The sequence below is a fragment of the Hemibagrus wyckioides genome, linkage group LG08 (assembly GCF_019097595.1).
Source record: "Hemibagrus wyckioides isolate EC202008001 linkage group LG08, SWU_Hwy_1.0, whole genome shotgun sequence".
Taxonomy (NCBI): domain Eukaryota; kingdom Metazoa; phylum Chordata; class Actinopteri; order Siluriformes; family Bagridae; genus Hemibagrus; species Hemibagrus wyckioides.
In genome coordinates this window covers 16,422,617-16,442,230 of record NC_080717.1, presented here as the reverse complement: position 1 = coordinate 16,442,230, position 19,614 = coordinate 16,422,617, and the positions used below count along the sequence as shown (strand labels likewise).

At 38.6% G+C, this 19,614-nt stretch overlaps 1 protein-coding gene across 2 annotated transcripts; it reads right to left on the bottom strand.

The window, feature by feature from the left end:
- Positions 1-8,320: 8,320 nt before the first annotated feature.
- Positions 8,321-19,614, bottom strand: ubl3b (ubiquitin-like 3b). 2 transcript variants are annotated; one of them, XM_058397422.1, is made up of 6 exons: positions 18,987-19,614; positions 18,126-18,267; positions 12,140-12,248; positions 11,808-11,894; positions 11,510-11,587; positions 8,321-9,926 (listed from the first exon to the last, which is right to left on the bottom strand). In XM_058397422.1, the coding sequence occupies exons 2-6, from the start codon at positions 18,153-18,155 to the stop codon at positions 9,874-9,876; spliced, it is 357 nt and encodes a 118-aa protein (XP_058253405.1). In that variant the 5' UTR covers positions 18,156-18,267; positions 18,987-19,614; the 3' UTR covers positions 8,321-9,873. The 2 variants fall into 2 exon arrangements, with proteins under 2 accessions (XP_058253405.1, XP_058253406.1); XM_058397423.1 differs by having other exon boundaries at positions 18,126-18,263.

Genomic DNA, 19,614 nt, shown 5'->3' with positions numbered 1-19,614 from the left:
TGGTGGCATATCTTGACTTATTTCCCCACTCTTTCTTGTGAAAACATTCTAGATCCATCAAACTGTAGGGATATCATTTGCTTCAGATCATCCCACAGTGTTTTAGCTGGATTCAGGTCTGGGCTCTTGCTCTGTCATTCAAATACTAATTTACACCTGATGGATTTGCACTGAAATCAACTGGTATATGTAGCTATTCATGATATAAGCAGCACTAATGCATGATGTTGCCACACCCCGTGCTTCACCGTAAGAATGGTGTTTTTTATTTTTTACTGGAATTGGTCGCATCAGGCCATAACACATTTTGCAACATGGTTTGGGGTTTGCTTCAGCAAAGCTTGGAACTTCTTTTATGAGAAAGGTATTTGGCCTAACCACCCTACTCTTTAGTCCAGACATGAAGAATGAGAGATTGTTGTCACATGCAGAGATTAACCAATGCTTGTCAGATATTCTTGTAGCTCCTTTAATGATGCCATGGGTCTCTTGGCAGCCTCCCAGGTAAGTTTTTTATCATGTCCTTTTATGAATATTAGAGGGTTGTTCTGTTCTTAGTGATGTCACTGTGATGCTCCATGTTTTCTATTAGTTAATGATGACCTTTACAGTGTTCTATGGTCCATCTAATGTTTTGGGAAAAACTGTAGCATTCAGAATAGCTGCTTTAATTTTTTTTAATTTTTATTTTTTAAATTGCTTTGTCCACAAAGTACTATAGAAGTATTTAGGAATAAACTACAGAAGAACAGTTTTGGTCAGCTATTCTCCCATGTCTGGCACTTCTGTCATTTCAATCACATTACATTCATTATATATTTGAAGCGGGGTATTTCTAGTATTTAGGAAAACATGTAGAAAAGGTTTGTGGCCATGTCTACTTTTTAATCTAAACAACCACCATTTTCCAGTATATTAACCTACCATTCAAAACTCAGATTAACCAAAACTAAGTATTGTTTATTAAGCAGTTTTGTTTAATTTTTTAAATAATTGTTTTGGTTGTGTTTTTGCTGGTTGTTTTGCTTTTGTTGTAATTTTCCCCCCATTTTTGCCACAATTTAATTTACCTTCCCATTCAGAAGCCTATCATCCACTTCTCCCCTATCACAGAACTACAATCTGGGGAAGGTAAAGGCTAACACATGCTTCCTCACAAGACAGCGTAACACACTCTGTGACTCTTTCACACTATCTGCCCTCTTCTGCATACATGAGCTTACATGCCATCCACGACTAGTTAATGTCACTCCCTAGACAGGGCAAAGCTAGTACAGAGCTCTGTAGTATTCTGACAAGTCTCAGAACAGTACTTTCAGTCTTATTCATTAACTTTGTTATATAATTGTCCTAATTTTTGTTCCTGTTTTTGTTCATGAGAAACGAGGTGGGTTAAATCAAACGTCAGTCGAAATCAAAGCAAACTGAGTCACAACTCTAATCATTATTATCATTATAAGTGTCCCATCTCTGTTAGTCTCAAAATTCAACATTTATTGATTCCATAAATACCCGTAACCTTAGTTATACAAGAGTTTTCTGTGAACATGTTGTCTGTTCTTTTCCCAGTGCAAACAATATCAAAAGTATTATCCATGGCAAATGCACATAAACTTCGGGGGAAATACACTGGAATTCATTTAACTGAATGAATAACCATTTCAAAATGAAGAGCCTCTTTTTATGTGCAGAAGAAACAGAATCTAATAAATCCTATAAATACATTTTAACTTTGACTTACATGATGCAGGCAGGTATGTTTCATTTCATAATTAAAATAGCTATGCAAAAAGCAACAAATATTGTTTGTATTGCCGAAAAAAATCTATTAAAAAATGTTGCAAAACATACCAAAGGGATGCGTCTGTTGTATCTTTGCTGAAAAAAACGATGATACTGGTGACAGCTTGGACAGAAAGACACTCGAGGTCTTTTTGATCATCTATGCACCATATGAAATGCACATGAGCCAAAACCTCCAAATCTGAGGCAAATACTAAATGAAGAAATCCTGATGTATCTCCTCAGATTAGTGTGTGTGGCACTCGTCTATCTATTCCTCTGACCTGTTGTAATCCTTTTGATTCCGTGCTTCAAAGCCTTTTTTTTCTTCACTTCTTCCCTTGTGCTATTCATCCTCCAAATGTTGCTTCCTGTATAGTTGGAACTGCAAGCACATGGCATCCCAAGAGGCCACACAAAGCTTCAGTGAAGCCCATGAGTCTAACACCTATATAATCTTTCAGTACTCTAATGACTGACCTGGCCACTATACAAAGCACTCGGGGCTTTATTACGCAGGAGATTTTACCATGCACTAGGACAGAAAGTCATTTCCACCAATCCTCAGGGCATTAGGAAGTTTACCACTGTCTGCTGAAATAAACTCACAAAAGGATGATGGTGTTTTGCATGTGGACCTCACACATGCATGAGCTGTGTATAGACTTGTCTAGAATGATGCATTGCCATTTTTTTCTAAACAACTAACCAAACAGTGGAGTCGATTGCCATATACAAATTTGCTTTTATTTGAACAGGAATTGAAAGTATGTGTACACATGCCTGTGCTAACAAACATACATTATTCAATCACTAGAATTGCACCATAAGCAAGAAATCCTTGAACTCTGTTCTTGAAAGACTTAACATAGAACAATACAATCTTAACTGCAGTTTGATTAAGTGTAGTGATGTTCCACAGAGGAAGCATTCATTTTTTATTTATAAAAACAGACTAACACAATCTCCGACATCTCTGACCTCTAGTTTAGGATAATGTAATGAAATACTGGCCTTTCTGAGAAATAGGGCAGAGGTGCAATTAAAGGTGAAGCGCAAGGTTAACAGCACTGAGATCTCAGGCGCATGCCACAAAGTACGGGTCCAAAACACACAGCTGTAAACCTGCCAATCAACGGAGACTCAAGGGGACATGTCCACATCACAGAGGAATGAGAGACGGAAAAGCCGGATGCAAACAAACTCAAAGCTTAATAATGAGCCATGTTTACGGTTCACGCAGCTATTTTTAATTTAGTAAAGAAAAAACATCTAAAAGAAACGGGATGTTTATTGGAAGCATTAAATAACTGGGGTATGTTAAAGTTGGGTTTTTTTTGCTTGTATATGAGTATAAAGCAAGACAGAACATCCTCAGTACATTCCAGTGGTTTCTGTCTTGGGTGAACATTCAACAGTTCAGATGTGTTTTAGATGGCATGACTGGGACATATTCTCTGTGCAAAATAAATCAAATGCAGCAGTTTTCTCAGAATTGAGACAATCCAGCTGACTTGGTTTACTGAGGTTTTGTGCAATGTGCATATTCAACAGCTGTATAATTTGATGCTTTCAGTTATGAACCATCAGCCGGCCTGCTGTCAGAAGGGCTCGTCTCCATGGTGATTCTGAACCGTATGTTGGACATTCATTAGGCTTTACTGGCTTTGTTTCTGCTGCATTTTCTCAACACCATCTCTTTATAGAGAACACATCACACGCGAGCAGTTTTTCTACACACGTCCTTCTATGCTCACACGCTTTTTAAAGGACATTGTGAAGCCAAGCCAAACGATCTCAAGCAATTCAATCTGCCATTAACACCCAGCTAACGTGCATTCATTGCTTTAATGAAGAAAACATTTGTGCAGTTTTAGTGGAAAACCATAATCCCATGTAATAAACAGTTTTGACATCAGAATGAAAGTTTTAGGTCCAGTTCAATAAGAACATGCAGGAATGTGATGATTCTATAAAAAATGAGGTCAAGATCTGAGCAGGTCAATATAAAATCAAAGCATAGGTCTCTTCAAAAAAAAAAAAGGTCAAGCTTGTTTAGCTTCCAGTGGACTGGAAAATATAATAAAAATATGAGGGAGAGGGCCACAGGTGCCAAACACTTCTGTAAAATTGCTTTACTGAACAGACTGGCAGGGTAGATGATCTTCCAATATTTGTTTGACTTCAAAGTAACACACTGTTAGTCTCAGCCTCAGATGCTCCATCCATGGGATAAAGAACTTTGTGATAGTGGGAGTGAATTTCTTCTCCATTGACTTTGAAAACTCTGACATACTGCTCAAGATTTTGATGCAAGAACTGTCGAAACCTCAAAACCGCTGTGAGCTCCAACCCAAAACATCATGTCAACCAGCTGAAAGCTTCGGCGGTGTTACAGGAGCTTAGTGATGTTATAGGTCCTGTCTAAGTGAGCTTTACATTTATTCATTTTTATTACAACATCTAAAAACTTCAAGATTAGGCTAAGTATGAAATTAATATTCTTAACATTTTTTGTAGTTTGTTAAGATTAATTTGCTAGATTGATTTAAGCACTGCTGACTCTTGTCTATGTTTCTCATGATGTAACTGATGATAGCTTGAGACCAGATCTGTAATAATAATACTGTTATATTTTTACACTTGTACATTAAGGTTTTGCAATTGTATGTGATATTATTGCTGATTCCTTTATTTTAAAAAAAAAAACTGCTACTCTGCTTTATTATTTAGTTATTATTATAAGTACCAACAACGATAAAAATCTTGTTCAATACCGGCATGTTTTGTCTGTAATTAGAAGAATTTCTGTCCAATCTTACAGTACATATGTCTGCTTCACCACAATTTCCAGTCATCAAGCTCAGTTACACATAGTCAACAATGCAGGTGATATGCACAGACCTGTAACAGAGTAAACTTGAATTCAAATCCATTTTATTTTTATTGAGTTGTTTACAGACACAAATCTGCTTATAGACGTCCAGATATAGATTTAAATACCTAGTGAGCAATTCAGAGACAGCGACAAAGAAAAAAACTCCCTGAGATGTCAAGAGGAAGAGACTTTTAAAGAACCCAGGTTCAAAAACAAGCATATTCTGGATGATATGATGAAATGTATGATCATTGAACTTGCATTGCCTTTAACACACAAATCCTAACAGTCCCAGTGTGGCAGAATGGTATGGCCACAATTGCAGTATTTAGTTTTCCTACAGTATATCTATAATCAAGGCCCTTGACCCAACAACACTGCTATGTTCCTACATTGCCATTTAATCCATATAAAATTCTTCGGTTGTTCTGTCTAGTTAATATTCAGACCTGTGTGCTATGCTATCCCTGTGTACTGTGTTTCTTTGTGTGTTACACCATGGTCCTGAGAAACATACACTAAGTCTGCAAACACCTGACAATCACACGTATGCATGATGCTTTAATTCCACTGTTATAATAACACCCACTCTTCTGGGACGCCTTTCCACTACACTTGGAATGTGCCTGTGGGTATTTGCTCAAGATCATCAGTACTGTCAGGCACTGGAGTCAGACAAGGATGCCTGGGATGCTGGGATCCAGTTTATCTGAAAAGTGTTCAGTGGGGTTGAAGTCAGGGCTCTGTGCAGGACATTCAAGTTCTTCCACTCCAACCTTGACAAAGCATGTCTTCAAGAAGCTTGCTTTGTGCACAGGGACATCGTCATGCTAGGACAGGTTCGGACCTCTTAGTGCCAGTGAAGGGAAATTGTAATGTTATAGCACATAAAGAAATTCTAAACAATTGTGTGCTTCCAAATTTGCGGCAACAGTTTGGTGGAAGAGTTACATTTGAATGTAATAATCAGGTGCCTGCAAACCTTTGGCAGGATAGTGTATACATGTTAGAAGAAGGAATGGCAACAAAACCAATCTGAATTCAGAGATTAGCGGTTCATTTCCAGTGCATTAACACGTAGCTAAACTGGTAAAGAGCACCGTCATCAACACTTGGGTGTGCACTTCCAAAAGCGACGGAGACATAGAACACGAAGTTGGGAAGAAAATGCTGGAAACTATACCTGAAAACATTGTGCATGCTGCTGGCAGATCAAGACTTGTTTAGTAAAACTCAGTATAATTAAGCTGTAATTACACCTTTGAGTGAAGGTAGCGCTGCTTCAGGAAGAAAAATGCTGTATATTATCCGAAACCCTGTTGAAACTAGTTTGATAAAATGTGCTCTTTAACGTTTAACTGAGATGACCTGTTGTCCAGACAGATGGTGAGAAAGATAACAATGGTTGGACAAAACAAGGCATTATTTTGTTTGCACACTTCATTTCCAAACTGTGTGAGAAATTCTTTCACCTAGAATCCTTAAGAAGATCCAGAGCATATGGCTCCTGCTCATCCAACAGTGGGCTGCTCTTTTCTCTCTTTTTCCAGGAGCTACAGAGCTCATATTGTTTAAAAACTACTCCCATCTGGCTTTTCTTTTCAGTGACAGGAATAAGCAAAAACTGTTTAAATAAACAATGAAATAAAACATGACTCGGATACAATTCTAGTGCTTGACCTGCCTTCATCACCAGGAGACAAGAGCTACGTGCTTATTTCCCATCGACCGTCTCGTAGCGTCAGCAACATGAACTTGCGATTGGAGAGAGGCTTGGAGGATCTGAGGCAAGAAGTAAGCGTCACAGTCCGCTGACATGGTGACCCTTAACACACGTGCAGAATGGACTCACACGATGGATACACATGATCCTTCTGAACTCTCCCACGACTAAACCACCTTTGCCAAAAGGGATTTATAATTCAATCAATGCCAGGGGACTCCCATGTAAGCAGCAGCAGAAAGTGAATAGATAGCAGCGACTTAAATACAAATTGACTAAAAGACACTCTGTGACTATCTATAGGCACAGTCTGGATTTTCGACTGTGGACAAACACCCAGCTGGTTTTAATAACAGCAACTGTCAGATGGTGTTGCTCAGACTGTCCAAAGACAGCAGAAAAGTTAGAATCTTGAAAATCTGCAAAACTGTGCTAGTTTCGAGTCCCACACGTTTTTCACTTCTATCCAGTGTTACGCATGTAGAATTAACAGGGTGCATTACTGTTGTTGTAGACACGAAGCCTGTATCCTATGTACCATTAGGATAGACAACATTTTAAAAGAAATGATGTATTATAAATGTGCAATGTGATGGATGGAAGTTTTCAGTTAAAATGCTGATCATGCATTCAGGAGGAATGTGGAACTAGAACATCAGGAAGAAGTAGTCAAGCAGCTTTTGTTGTCATTTTGACCAAATACAGCTGATGCAGTACATCCTGAAATAAAACGTTCCTCCAGGATCACATTACATAAAAACACGAGTTTCATAAGACATCACAGATCTAAGGACTATAAAGTAAATGAACCTATCCATATTAAGAGCATAATCAGAGGCATTTTCTATCAGAAGGCCCAAAATGAGAAATCAAAGCTCTCTGAACATGAAGGAAAATGACTCTTAAATGAGGTTAAACAAATTCTAAGATAACTGGCCACCATTGCAAATACATCCCTTCTTTACATAGTAGGCTTTTCCCTAGAGCCAAACCACAGAGACGGAGAGGAAATGGAATTGTGATGCAGCTGCCCCATCACTCCCACAGCTCTGATCCAAATCCTCCACAAGCCACGCAGCAAAACTAGTTGCAGCACATACTCCTCCCTCATATCCAAGTCAACCCTGGACTTTTTCCCCTTCCTTCATAAAGAGGAAGTTTTGATCCTGTACAGGTATAAAACTATGCTTCACACTCTTCAGTTTGTAAACTTGTGCTTAAACAGTTAAATGTATCTTGATAGCAAGTACATTGGACAAGACCTCACACTTCACTAGTAAGAAATGTGTGCTTAGGCAGCCTGGACCATCTGGTCCATTCCTTTTCCTTCACTTCTCTGCCAGTGTCAACTGGAAAGTTGGATCTCTTTCAGCTATACATCATGAAAGACTCTTTCAGAATCAGGCAAGCACCAATTTTGAAAAATAAGAATGCAAGCATATTATATTGACATGAACGCTGTTCAGCACTCAAGACTGGTATTAGACAGTAGCTAAGACACATGTACACACATGGACAGCTTCACAGAGTCTGATTAACATTCTCAGGCATAATGTGTGGTCTGCATCCAGAAAACAAGACCATAAAAGCATAAACTCGCCTTTACCCTCCAGAAATCTGAATAATCACAAAATGGAAGCTAATAAAACGATTCCATCCACTCAGCGTTACATCACTGCTTGATTAGTATTCATTCCTGATACAGTGCCAGTGGCAAGAATTTTGAGGCTGGAGGTGCTGAGCATGACGTCTACAGATAAAAGGGATTTGGAAACCTACTCAGAGAACCAGAGCAACACTGCCATCTACAGTGCAAAGTCAGAGAGCCTAGTAAAGCAGGATTGAAAAAAAAATAAATAAATAATATAATATAATATATATATATATTTAAGAAATCCTTCCTCCATGAAAATCAATAAAGGATCATTAGACACAGATTAGTTGAAAGATTTTTTTTTATTAATTTATAATACAGGATTTTAGGCATACTGTATTTTTACATTTAATATTCTGCAGCTAATTTTATAGCAATGACATTTTTTAATACACACTCACTGAGGGATGACCACTCAAAGGAAGAGTGAAGACCACTGGACATTGTTGCCCAAACTGATCTGATCCCCCATATCATTTGGGCCATCCCTCTTCAAAAACCCGTCTCACACTCACACCAGTCGACTTTTAAATGTGTAGCAATTAAAAGCGGAAATACACAGACACAAGATTACAAATAACTTTGTTTAGAATTCCATTGTTATTAATATTAATATTAATTCTCCACAATTTGAAGTCAAAAGAAAAGCAGACAGCATACAAACATTAGGAAATAAAACACCCATTTTTCCTCCTAACCCCATGGTGGGGCCCATTAAGGGAAGCCACCCCCTGTTTACTTGCAGTCTTTTCCGATGCCAGTGGAGCTCATCGGGGTGCTCCAGGAATCCACCATGCTTACAATGCAGCCTTTATGGCTAAGGCTTTCAGGCAGGAGCCCACTGACGATTCCCTTTTTATTATTCTTTGCATCAGACGGTGGTGACTGTCCCTCAGGACATCTTAGCAGACAAAGTGCGTCTATGTGGCTAAGGAGATGATGAGTTTCTCACAGTTCGAGCACATATGGCAACCTTTTCACTTCCTTTTCAGGCAGACAGACCTTCCGAGCACACAAGAGGTGAACAGTTTTTCCAAGAAGTCAGGTACACACCCAAGGTAAGAAAACACTAGACTAGGGCATGCACAGGTGTCGACATAGCCGTCACATCGGGGGGGAAAAAAAGCCTTATGATTGAGTTCTCTTCAACTCTTGCTTGGTCCAGCATCAAAAGGCATATGGGGTGGTCATGGCAAGTCCCGTCAGTCCACCAATAATGTTAGGGCAAACTCTCTCTCATCCTATTTGTATAAAGCAAGAGATTTCCAAATGGTTTGTGTTGTCAGCTGCGAAGTGAGGAAGTGATGTTCTGTTAACCATTGTGGGCTTCAGTCTGAGTAAAGCACAATCAATGGTGGTGATCAGATGTGTGAGTTTATGTGCCAGCTAGCCCTTAAGAGCTGAGCCACGTCCAAAACCACTGTTTCAGTCAGACAAGACTCTATGTGTATGTGGAGAAAGGGACCTTGATATTCCCTCTAGAGTACAGGAAATTCCTAACAGTTTCTCACACTCCTAATTTATATTTTCCTTTTAGTTATATGGATATTTGATATTTGGATTTTTAATAGAGATCTATGTACAAAGGATCATGGTTTTACTAAGCAAAAAGTCATTTGGCAAGAAAACAGGGCAAATGAAAGAATGAATCCGAGTACTTGGCACAGAAGGTTTCCAGCTACTATACAGGAATAAAGTGAATGAAAAATTGATCTGACCCTCTGAGCCATTCTATAATCATTCAGAATGCATCACAGGTTGGCGAGCAGAAAAAAGGGAGCAGGGACAGAGGAATAGAAGGCATGTTCAGGGATCAGGAAGGTGGTTTCTCTTGTTTTACAGCAGTAAGCAGCAGCTGCTTTCTGTAGTCTTCTCCCGGTTTCTTTGGCCTTAAAAAAAAGAAGAAGAAGAAAAAAAAAAAGACAAAAGCAAACAAATGAACAGCAGGCAAAAATCACTGCTCTAACAAAGTACCCAAAAATCTACCAGACAGCATTTTGTTTCTATTGAGATTTCAGAACTGCTACATGAGGTAGACTACGAGGTAAAAAACAAAAAAGAGATATCCTTTACAGTAATATACATTTATTAGGAAACCATCATCAGACATCTCCAAACTAGTGTGTTTTTTTTGGTTATTTATTGTTTTTCCTTTAGCTTTTGTTTACCTCAAAGGCAAATGGTTCAGGATTTATGTTACCATTAAGTTAGAAAATAAAAGGTTGCTATCAAGTGAAGTGAAAGCAAATATCGCCCTTACATAATGTAGATGTTTAATAGATCAACCATTAAGTGCTTGTTAAAACACTGAGGAATGTAACTTGGCTCTTTCAAAGGAAAGTCTATTGTTGTATCAGTGCACACATATCTGGAGCTTTTAAAGCTGTTCTGAACAGCAAGCTAATGAAACTATATATAAAAAAAAAAACCCTTCTTGTGGGTGTCAAATTTTGGCTGTTAAGCCACAATCTTAATACAACCAAAACAATTAATGTTGTTATCACAGGTCAAGTTAAATAACTATTAGAAACCATTACATCAGAAAAACTAGGTTTATGATGTTTGATTCATTCCCAAATCATTATTTTCAATGCCTGGATAAGAAAATATTGTGTGTGAATATTTGTTCGACAACCATGAAAAATGTGTCGTCCATCTCGTATTTCAAAAACTTTAAAATAAGGGACAAACAGGAGTTTAAATCAGAGTTTGTCACAAAACAAAAGCCAGCATCATAACCACAGGCTTACACACAATGCCTCTCACACACAATCTCTTATTTAATCTAATTTAAAGCTTAATCTTTGTTGGCGTAACCAGATCGTCTGATGTAAATGGTTTTCGTCATATACAACCTGTAACACTGCCACTAAGCACTTTAGTTCTCCAGACATAGCAACTGTGCTCCATATAATTCATCTAAAAGCCCCACCCCTGATAATACCATAGAACAGGCTGTTGGCTCAGGAGGTTATTTCACAAGTTTGAGTAACACACCCTTTCACTGTTTCCACACTGTCGTACTTCCACAACTTTATATACAGAAACATGAGCCCTTAAAAGATGAGCTTTGGGAAGACGTGATGCAACGTAAAATGACATTTCTATTCATACTGAGAGTTACAGATAATCTCCACGTAACTCTAATAAAAGAAATATAGCCGTTCTGGGAAGTGTAGAAATCCAAGTGCGGATAAAGGATAAATAATTAGTGTGTCACTGCTTTTATTAAAATATGTTTTTCGAAGAAGAGTTTTAAAACCCTCATATCTCAATTGCACATATGGCACCAAATCAGTTTTATGCTGCACCTCCCCAGAAAAAAAGCACCATATGGGTTTGAAGAGTACATGAATATGCTGTCGAAGATTAATAGCCAAAAAGAATCTAAGACAAAGAAAGAACCCACACATTCAAGCATGGTCTGGATGTGTGTGTAAAGGGACTGCCAAAGGGACAATTCAGCTCTTACCATGGGAGTTAGGCTCTGGCAGTGTCTCTCTGGCAACCAAGTGCATAACAGTTGTTCGGCCAGGAGGCAACTTCAAGGCTATTCAAGAAAGGGTACAGTATGTGAACACTGGTTACTGACACTATGAAAGTGTAATTCTCAGCCAATAACCAACATTTTAATATTCTTCTTGAGAAGCAAAATAATCTTCACGTAAACAATAGATAAAGCTTTAAACAAGTCCATTTTGTACATGTGAAATACTAAAAAAAGAAACACACAGGAAAGTAAAAGGCTTGCATCGGGCCGTGTCTCTTACCTCCTAGTGTGACGTTGCCATGTAGGAACCGGCCCTGAAAAATCAGTCTTAGGATACTGGGGCTGCTGACCTGCTCCTCTTCCCATCCTCAAAACAAAACAGAGACAAAAACATCTCTCACTCGTTACATACTGTGTAAGAAGCAAGTCTCAAAGCATATAGATCACAGCAAAGGGATGCTCAAAGCAACTTAATATTCAGTTTAAATTAAATTAAGCTAGTCTACATTCTTCTAGCCAGCAATTGTCCTGAGTTGAACTGAAACAATTAACTGAACCATAATAGCTGTTATCCACACATTACTATGCCTTTTAGTTTAACTTCAGACTTACCTGCAGGCCAGTGTTCAAAGACATGACGAGCAATGTCTGTGGCTGAATCATTAGGGGAGAAGGTGAAGTCCTGTGTCTTACCACTCACAAGGATCAGACGCAGGTTCACCTGAAAGAAAGAAGGAGAAGAAGAAGAAGAAGAAAAAAAAAAACGTTAATGACCACCTGTCTAAAGCGAACTAAAACCTCCAACACTGTCAACAAAGCAACTATTAAGTTACACATGACCTTTCCCTCTGTCCTCAAGCTGAAATGACACAAAACCTAAAAACACAACTGCTAAAAAAGGTAATGTATTCCGGTAATCTGCTACCTGGACTGTTTGCCTTTCAAATCGGTCATTTCCTACAATACTTCCTGTTAAATGAACATGAGTGACCAGACGGACAAAGTGGGGCAAAAAGATGCATTCCTGCACTCTCTGGTGCAATGAAACCGAGAACAATCCGCCCTTTGCTTCTTTTTTTGCTCGCTCACTGTTCCAGCTCCCTAATGTAGTAACCCTAGGTGTTCCAGACATCCCACTACAGAGCTATTAAATTTTCATAAACTCGGTCACTGGAGGTGAAAGCAGTACAGTTGATTTGTACACCCCATTAAAAGGCAACTGCGGCACACACCAATAGTTGGCAAGACAGGCAGTAAGTCAATAAACAAAAACAAATAAGCCTGCCTCTACAAGCTGTTATGAACATAACCAGCCAGACGTCAAATTGCAGCTTAAAAACATAAAAGAAGCAAGGGTGACATTTGAGTGACATAAAATGCTACGCATCATGTGTTCAAAAGATGAGAGAACATCTGAGTCATGATTATATCACAGATCTGATATCCTGCATTGGTCTCAACGCTCCATATCATAAACCTAAAGACCTAGAAGCAAATACAGCGATAATGTGGGCACCTTTCAGTGTTTTACACAGTGAAGTCATGTGCAATCCAAAAACACTTAACTGGCAGCATTAAAATCTTATGTTGCTTATTTGGAAAAATTAGCTAGCAAGTAAAAGTCCAATTGTGCTTGATCACTTCCATGTTTTGGTTGCCTAGAAACTGTACATTAATTAAAATGTGGTAGCTTTATTATATAGTTATAGACTTTATATTCACCTGATAATGTCTCTGATGTAGCAAGTCATGTCAATGTCCTCGATAATTATTTTATTATTGAATATTTCACCTGCTCTGTATTTTGCATAGGTTTTTTTTATCGTATATATACACACACACACACACCGCTGCATGTTTCCAATTCGGCAAAGATCAGGACCAGACCACACCTCAGCTGGTGTTTTAAAGTTTAGCAAACAGCAAGATTCAAGAGGGAATAGGGCATCAAGGTGCATCATGCAATGCATTTATACAGTTAACACACTCATATCAAATAAAAATTTGCTTTGTGAAACTCAACAGGGAGTGAGGTTTTCTTTATCAGTCAAGTGGAAAGGAGAAAAAAAAACACTTGAGAGCCAGAAACAAATTAAAAAACGTTAGTTAGGACATGCCTGAGGCACTAAGGCCAGTGACTGTGCAGCTATAATTACAGACATGTGTTTTGCTCCTCATTACTTTACTATAACTATCAACTCTGAAAAAGCAGTGTTTGCTGCATTCTATTAAAATTTATTTAAAAAAAAAAAGAAGAAGAGAAATGTTAGCATTTATGCAGCATCATTGGACCATATGCAGGTGACCTGATTTGTTTTTGAACATCCTGCTCTGAAAGGGAAGCACGGATGGCAGCTCAGCTGCACTGTGGATTGAGGTTAGGTACCACCAGACCTTATTACTGCTCCCAAAATAAAATGAAACAAGGAGCAGTGTCTCAGCTTGCTTTGAGCCTAGCAGAATGCAAAAAGAGGTCTCTTATTCAGCTCTTTTTATTTCCCTAAGAGCTTAAAAGGTACATTTTCTGCCATTTCTGGTTTTGAATGACTCCTCAGTTTAAACATTACATCACCCGCATGCTGTATGCAGTTCTTGGCTGGGACTAAAAGCACTCGTTCAGAATATGGTGGAGGATGAGGGATGGAGGGAAAAAAAGAAAAAGAAAGTCAGTTGGTCTTGGCACAGCTTTGGGTTTTAGCCCCCTTGCTGACACTAGGCCCCAGAGACAGAACAGGGTCATGGCAAAAAAACAAACAAAAAACAAAAACAAAGAATGACCGAGACACAAAAATTCTGCAACTCATCATTTGAGTTCATGCAGTTTCTCTCTCTCTACAAGTTAGTCTCTGAAAGCAGAAGTGAGAAACACAAGAATTTCCTGTTTCTGGTGTTTCACAGACACAGAATTACAAAGAAATGAACACAAACAGAACAAAATACTGATTACTTCTGCATTCAGTATTAAAATAGTGATTATTCATCAAGCCCTATAATTCCACCCAAATTTTAGCCCAAATTCCTTTAAATGTATAAATCTTTGTATAAATATAAGACTGCCCTTTAGCCACAATAGCCCTGTATCCGAATAGTGTAGAAATGAGAATGTCATACAAACAAATCTGTCTGATTTATGCAAATTGTTGTATGACATTAAAATGAGAGGTGACGATGAATCAGCTTCATTTCTGTGGACACAAGCTCCCACCCACTGGACCTCTGTTTACATGGCATGTACAATCGGCACACCTCAATTTACCCTCAAATACATCTACACAAAACACACCCTCATATACGCAGGTGCTGTGACCATGTGTCAAAAGGTCTACGTTCACACTGATCCGGAAAAAAATCGCTTTTGGCCTTCCATCTACACGAGAAAGAGTATTCGTCCAGCAAAAACAAAGAGCTTTTTGAAAACACTCGCCCGAATGGACAAACCTGAAAATGCCTTTTTCATGTTGTAGTGTGGCCTACGAAAACATAAAAAATAATAACTAAAAAAATTATTCTGTATTTTTGGTCACATGATGAAGTCATGTGACCCACTCAGCTCAAAACAAAACATAAGCCAAAGCTTAAAAGCCAAACGCATGTGCAGTATAGGCATGTAAATCATTTTCAGAAGTTTTACTGTAGACAAGCAATTTTTTGCACATGTTCTCAATGGGCCTTTTTGGCCATAAACATGATAGCAAGTGGACTGGCTATAATAAACGGCCACTGAGTGTGAAACAGCGCAAATGTGTTTTTATATAGCGCTCCTATGACGGACTGGTGTTCCACCCGGGTATATTCTTGACCCATGCTCATTCCTGGGATAGACTCTCAAGGACACACCCTTAAACACACAGATTTTTTACCTGAAGCAATTTCATTATTGATATAGATGCTTGGGGTTCATGGGAACACCGGGTTCAGACTTGGCAACTCACGCACAGTTCTGAAGAAAGAAAAGTCAATTCAAGAGTATTTTGTGATTTAATAAAGGGAAGCAACATCAACCATCACTCTGACCTTGACTAGGATGAATCAGTCATTGAAGATGAATAAATGAATATCGAATGTCTAATCCATCCATTACGCAATAGGTTTGGTGCGCTTTTCTTTCTGTAGACAGACGAAGAAAAGTCAGGTAGTGTGGGTAATGTAGTTTTTTTTATTCCAGCTAATCACTTGTATGTATGTCATCTTCATGATGTTTACAGGATCAAAGCTGATGGAGAGACAGATTGATCTGCATTATCCTGACACAACTTTCAAGACAAGCTCATCTGCTTTTAGGTTAAAGTATAAGCAGATTTAATGATGCCATCAATATTCACAAACCACCCTAGACCACTAGCCACAAACTAGTACAGAAGCATCAACAATCCTTTACTATATTTTACACTGCTTTTTCTTCTATGCACTTTTCCTCCTTTTTTAGCACACATGCCAGGGTGTTCCTGGCCAAAAAACACTGGTTTCTGATCTGACTACAAAACACAGCTCCAAGTATTGAAACAATAATGTTAGTGAAGTTCTGGTGCTGTATATTCTTGAGTGTTTTCAGGAAAGGCATATAAAGGTGACAACAGCAATTCAGAATCTTTATCTCCCTCATCATTTACACCACTGTGTGTGTGTTGGAAATTACCAGAATATTACTGTTTTAATTAATTAATAATTACCAGAATTATTGTTGTGTGCCTACTGTTTGTATAAAACATGTGAAATACATACAATTTTGGCCTTACTTTTGAAGCATGCCAACCATTCAAGCCTAATAAATGTGGTTTGTTTGCACTCTAGATAGATAGATAGATAGACAGATGGATAGATTTAAGGCACTAGAGCTAGTACAAAATGTCTAATAACAGCCAATTCTCTAATGATTATCGCTGTGTAATTAAATGTGTGTGCCAAAAAGTGCGATCCCTTAAAGTCTATCCTAATGCAACACAATGCTGTTACGCAGACAGCGACTACTCCAAGATGATAATAACCATGGCAAAAAGACAAGGATCTAGTAACATCCTGAAACTACATGAGTGTCTTCATGTTGAGCATTTCCTTTTTACGTGATGTTAATCACTGCAGTCAAGCAATCAGATCGGTCAAGGAGTGCGGCAGAATTTTGAGAAAGAAGAAGCCTTGTTTGGAATTTTAGGATGTCCCTTCACCCCTTCTATCACATCTAGAACTATTCGGCTTTTGCCAATGGACAATAAGGAACAGAACAATGAGGCAAACAATGATGTCACACATCAGTCTGTTTACAAACGCTTAGCTTCTCACAAAGCTGGTGGAAAGCTTGACCCCAACCCCCCCCCCACAACCTGCCCCTAAGGGATTTGGAGTGTTAAGAAGCAAATCTGTGGTGGATAATGGGTAGTTGTAACATTTTCAACAACAACAACACCCTCACCACATCCACCATGTGTACCCTCTGTTCCAAACTCTAAAGAAAATGCATATTAAATCTGGTGTATTACCCTTAGCAACACTCACGTCATTAATAAGCCATATGAATTTGCATCAGGGAACAATACAGTGTTTCATAGCTGACCTTAATATAAACTGAAACCAGTATTTAAAAAGCAGGCCATGAGATCACTAGAGGGTGAAACATCAAACTTATACGGATTCCTTAACACGATATGCATTGAAAGATTTCTCCAAAACTAACAGCAGAGTACTTATACGAGGATCAGGTATCAGTCTGATATTTCAATCAATTATTCATACTCATAAGAAAGCTCTGATACCAACAAATTACTATGGGACGTACGGCTGGTATACACAGACAGGAACCTGACTGCATTTCATGATTACTGATGGCTATCAAAGCAAAGCAGTCTGCAAACTGTTCTCTACAAAAACTGAAGTAGAAATTGCAGCATCTTCCTTCAAGAGACTTCATTAAAAAAAAACAACATCCTTTAAACAGAGTTCATGATGGTGGCTGACCTGACAGTGCAGAGAAGCATCAATGAGTGCGGTATTCACAAATGCAGAGCAGTGACACAAGCGTGTATGGAAACTACCTCATACAAAAGCACTTCAGCTCTGTGAGCACCGAGACATACGTGCATCCTTCTTCCTCCAACAGCAGGCTCTACACTTTATGAACCCTTCTTACCTTCTGCTAATATATCAAATTTTTTAACACCAAGTTAATCTGACCTAGATCAGTATCACTACTGACAAGTGTCAAAAACATACTTGTCCTGAAACAAAAAAGCTGTTAAAGTTTGTTGTGCTGTAGTTAATACATAGTTAGTGTATAGTTAATAGTGTAACAATTGCTCTACTATACTAATCACAATCATTATGAATCAGCCAAGACTGATTCGGCCAAATCAAATACACCGAAATCCCTACTCAATCTGAAGAAATCTATCAGTGTGACCTAAATTCAAACAGCATAGGTCTTCGGAGAACATTAAAAAAAAAAAAAAAAAAGTGATAACCCAATTTATTTATAGATTAGATAAGTGTTATTCAATTTTCTAGATCAGAAGCGGTTTGATGTGTTGTTCATACTAGGCCATGTCTCACACTGCACAGAGGAATATGATGTAAAGGAGAAATGGACAGAGGGAAACAGAATACTCACTGTGTCCTGCGGTTCTCTCGGCGAGCTCATGGCTGTTGTTGAGGAGGAAGGCACACAGGAAATGGTGTGTTGGAGGTGGCAAAGCCTGGCACAAAGAGCCTGTATGTGCTTTTCTCTCAAGCCTTTCTCTGCTTCACACTGCCTGGCACCAAGACAAACATTCACACCATTCCCAAACTGAGTTATATTTCCGTTTATAACACATTTCATAAAGTAAAGTGGTAATTAAGAAAGTCATAACATCAATGTGTCGCAACATACTGACAGTATATGACACATGACACCAATATACACACTATTACACATTAACACACACCCTATATATTATACATACATATACACACACACACACAATATATATATACACACATACATACATATATATACATACAAACACACACACACATATATATACATACATACACACATTGTGTATGTATATATATATATATATATATATATATATATATATATATATATATATATATATACACACATATACATACATACATACATACATACACACACACACACACACCTTATCAGACTCCATTTTGACAGCATTTTGACTGCAGTTTGATGTTTATGTATTATCCCTACCCTCCGCCCCTACACATACATATATTTTCTACATTGAATCAACTCTAAAGAAATCAAAACTATATAAAAACAGCAAAGAACAAACAAAAATGACAAGATGACAAGCTCTAATCTGACGCCAACTGAGCATCAACAGCTGATTAGCTGACCAGCTAAATTGCTAAAGGCTAAAAGAAGCAATGATGCCTCCTCTTCTATGCCTTTTTGGAACACCGTTAGCTAATAGAGTTGATATTAATATGACAGTAAAACGCCACATACCTTTAGACGAGGCTTGATGTCGTGTGAAAGTGCTCTACTGCTGCTGCATTATCTGACCGCGAGCAAAGTTAGCCAGCTAGCCGACTCTGGCACCTAGCAAACCAGCTACCGTTCAAGCAGACGGCCTAACTGCGCGAACGAACGTAGCTAGCTCCACAAGGTCAAACAGATTCAGTACACAGGAAATAAAAATACTATCATTACTGTTTCGTTTACAGGAAAAGCATTGGGAAGTCAACCAGTCCAGCTAAATAAACCGTTTCGGTTGGAACGGCGATAGCTCCCGCTAGCTGGCCTTCACTAGCACTAGCACTAGCAGTAGCAGCAGCAGTAGCAGCAGCAGGCTACCGTTAGCCGCTCGCAGGGAACTGAAACAGTTTCTGACTGCGGCAGAAAATAAGAGGAACCGAGACCGATCACAGAGCACGATCTGACTCAAAAAGCACGAGTTCTTCGATACGACGGCTCTAAAAGAATAAAATAAAAGCGCCCAGCGACACGGTAACTTCCTGATCAATCAACTAATAGGTATAGCCATAATGTATTTCGATTCCTTTCGCTTAAAAAACACACCATCGGTGTCGGGTTCGGATTAATGGCAGAGCATTTAAAGACACCGGAAAGCAGC

Bases quoted from the DNA above. Each gene is read 5' to 3' on its own strand.
- ubl3b (XM_058397422.1), bottom strand. From the start codon at position 18,155: ATGAGCTCGCCGAGAGAACCGCAGGACACA. The intron at 12,249-18,125 runs GTGAGTATTCTG...TCTTTCTTTCAG, and splicing joins CGAGAGAACCGCAGGACACA to GTGAACCTGCGTCTGATCCT. The intron at 9,927-11,509 runs GTAAGAGCTGAA...CTTTTTTTTAAG, and splicing joins GCCAGAGCCTAACTCCCATG to GCCAAAGAAACCGGGAGAAG.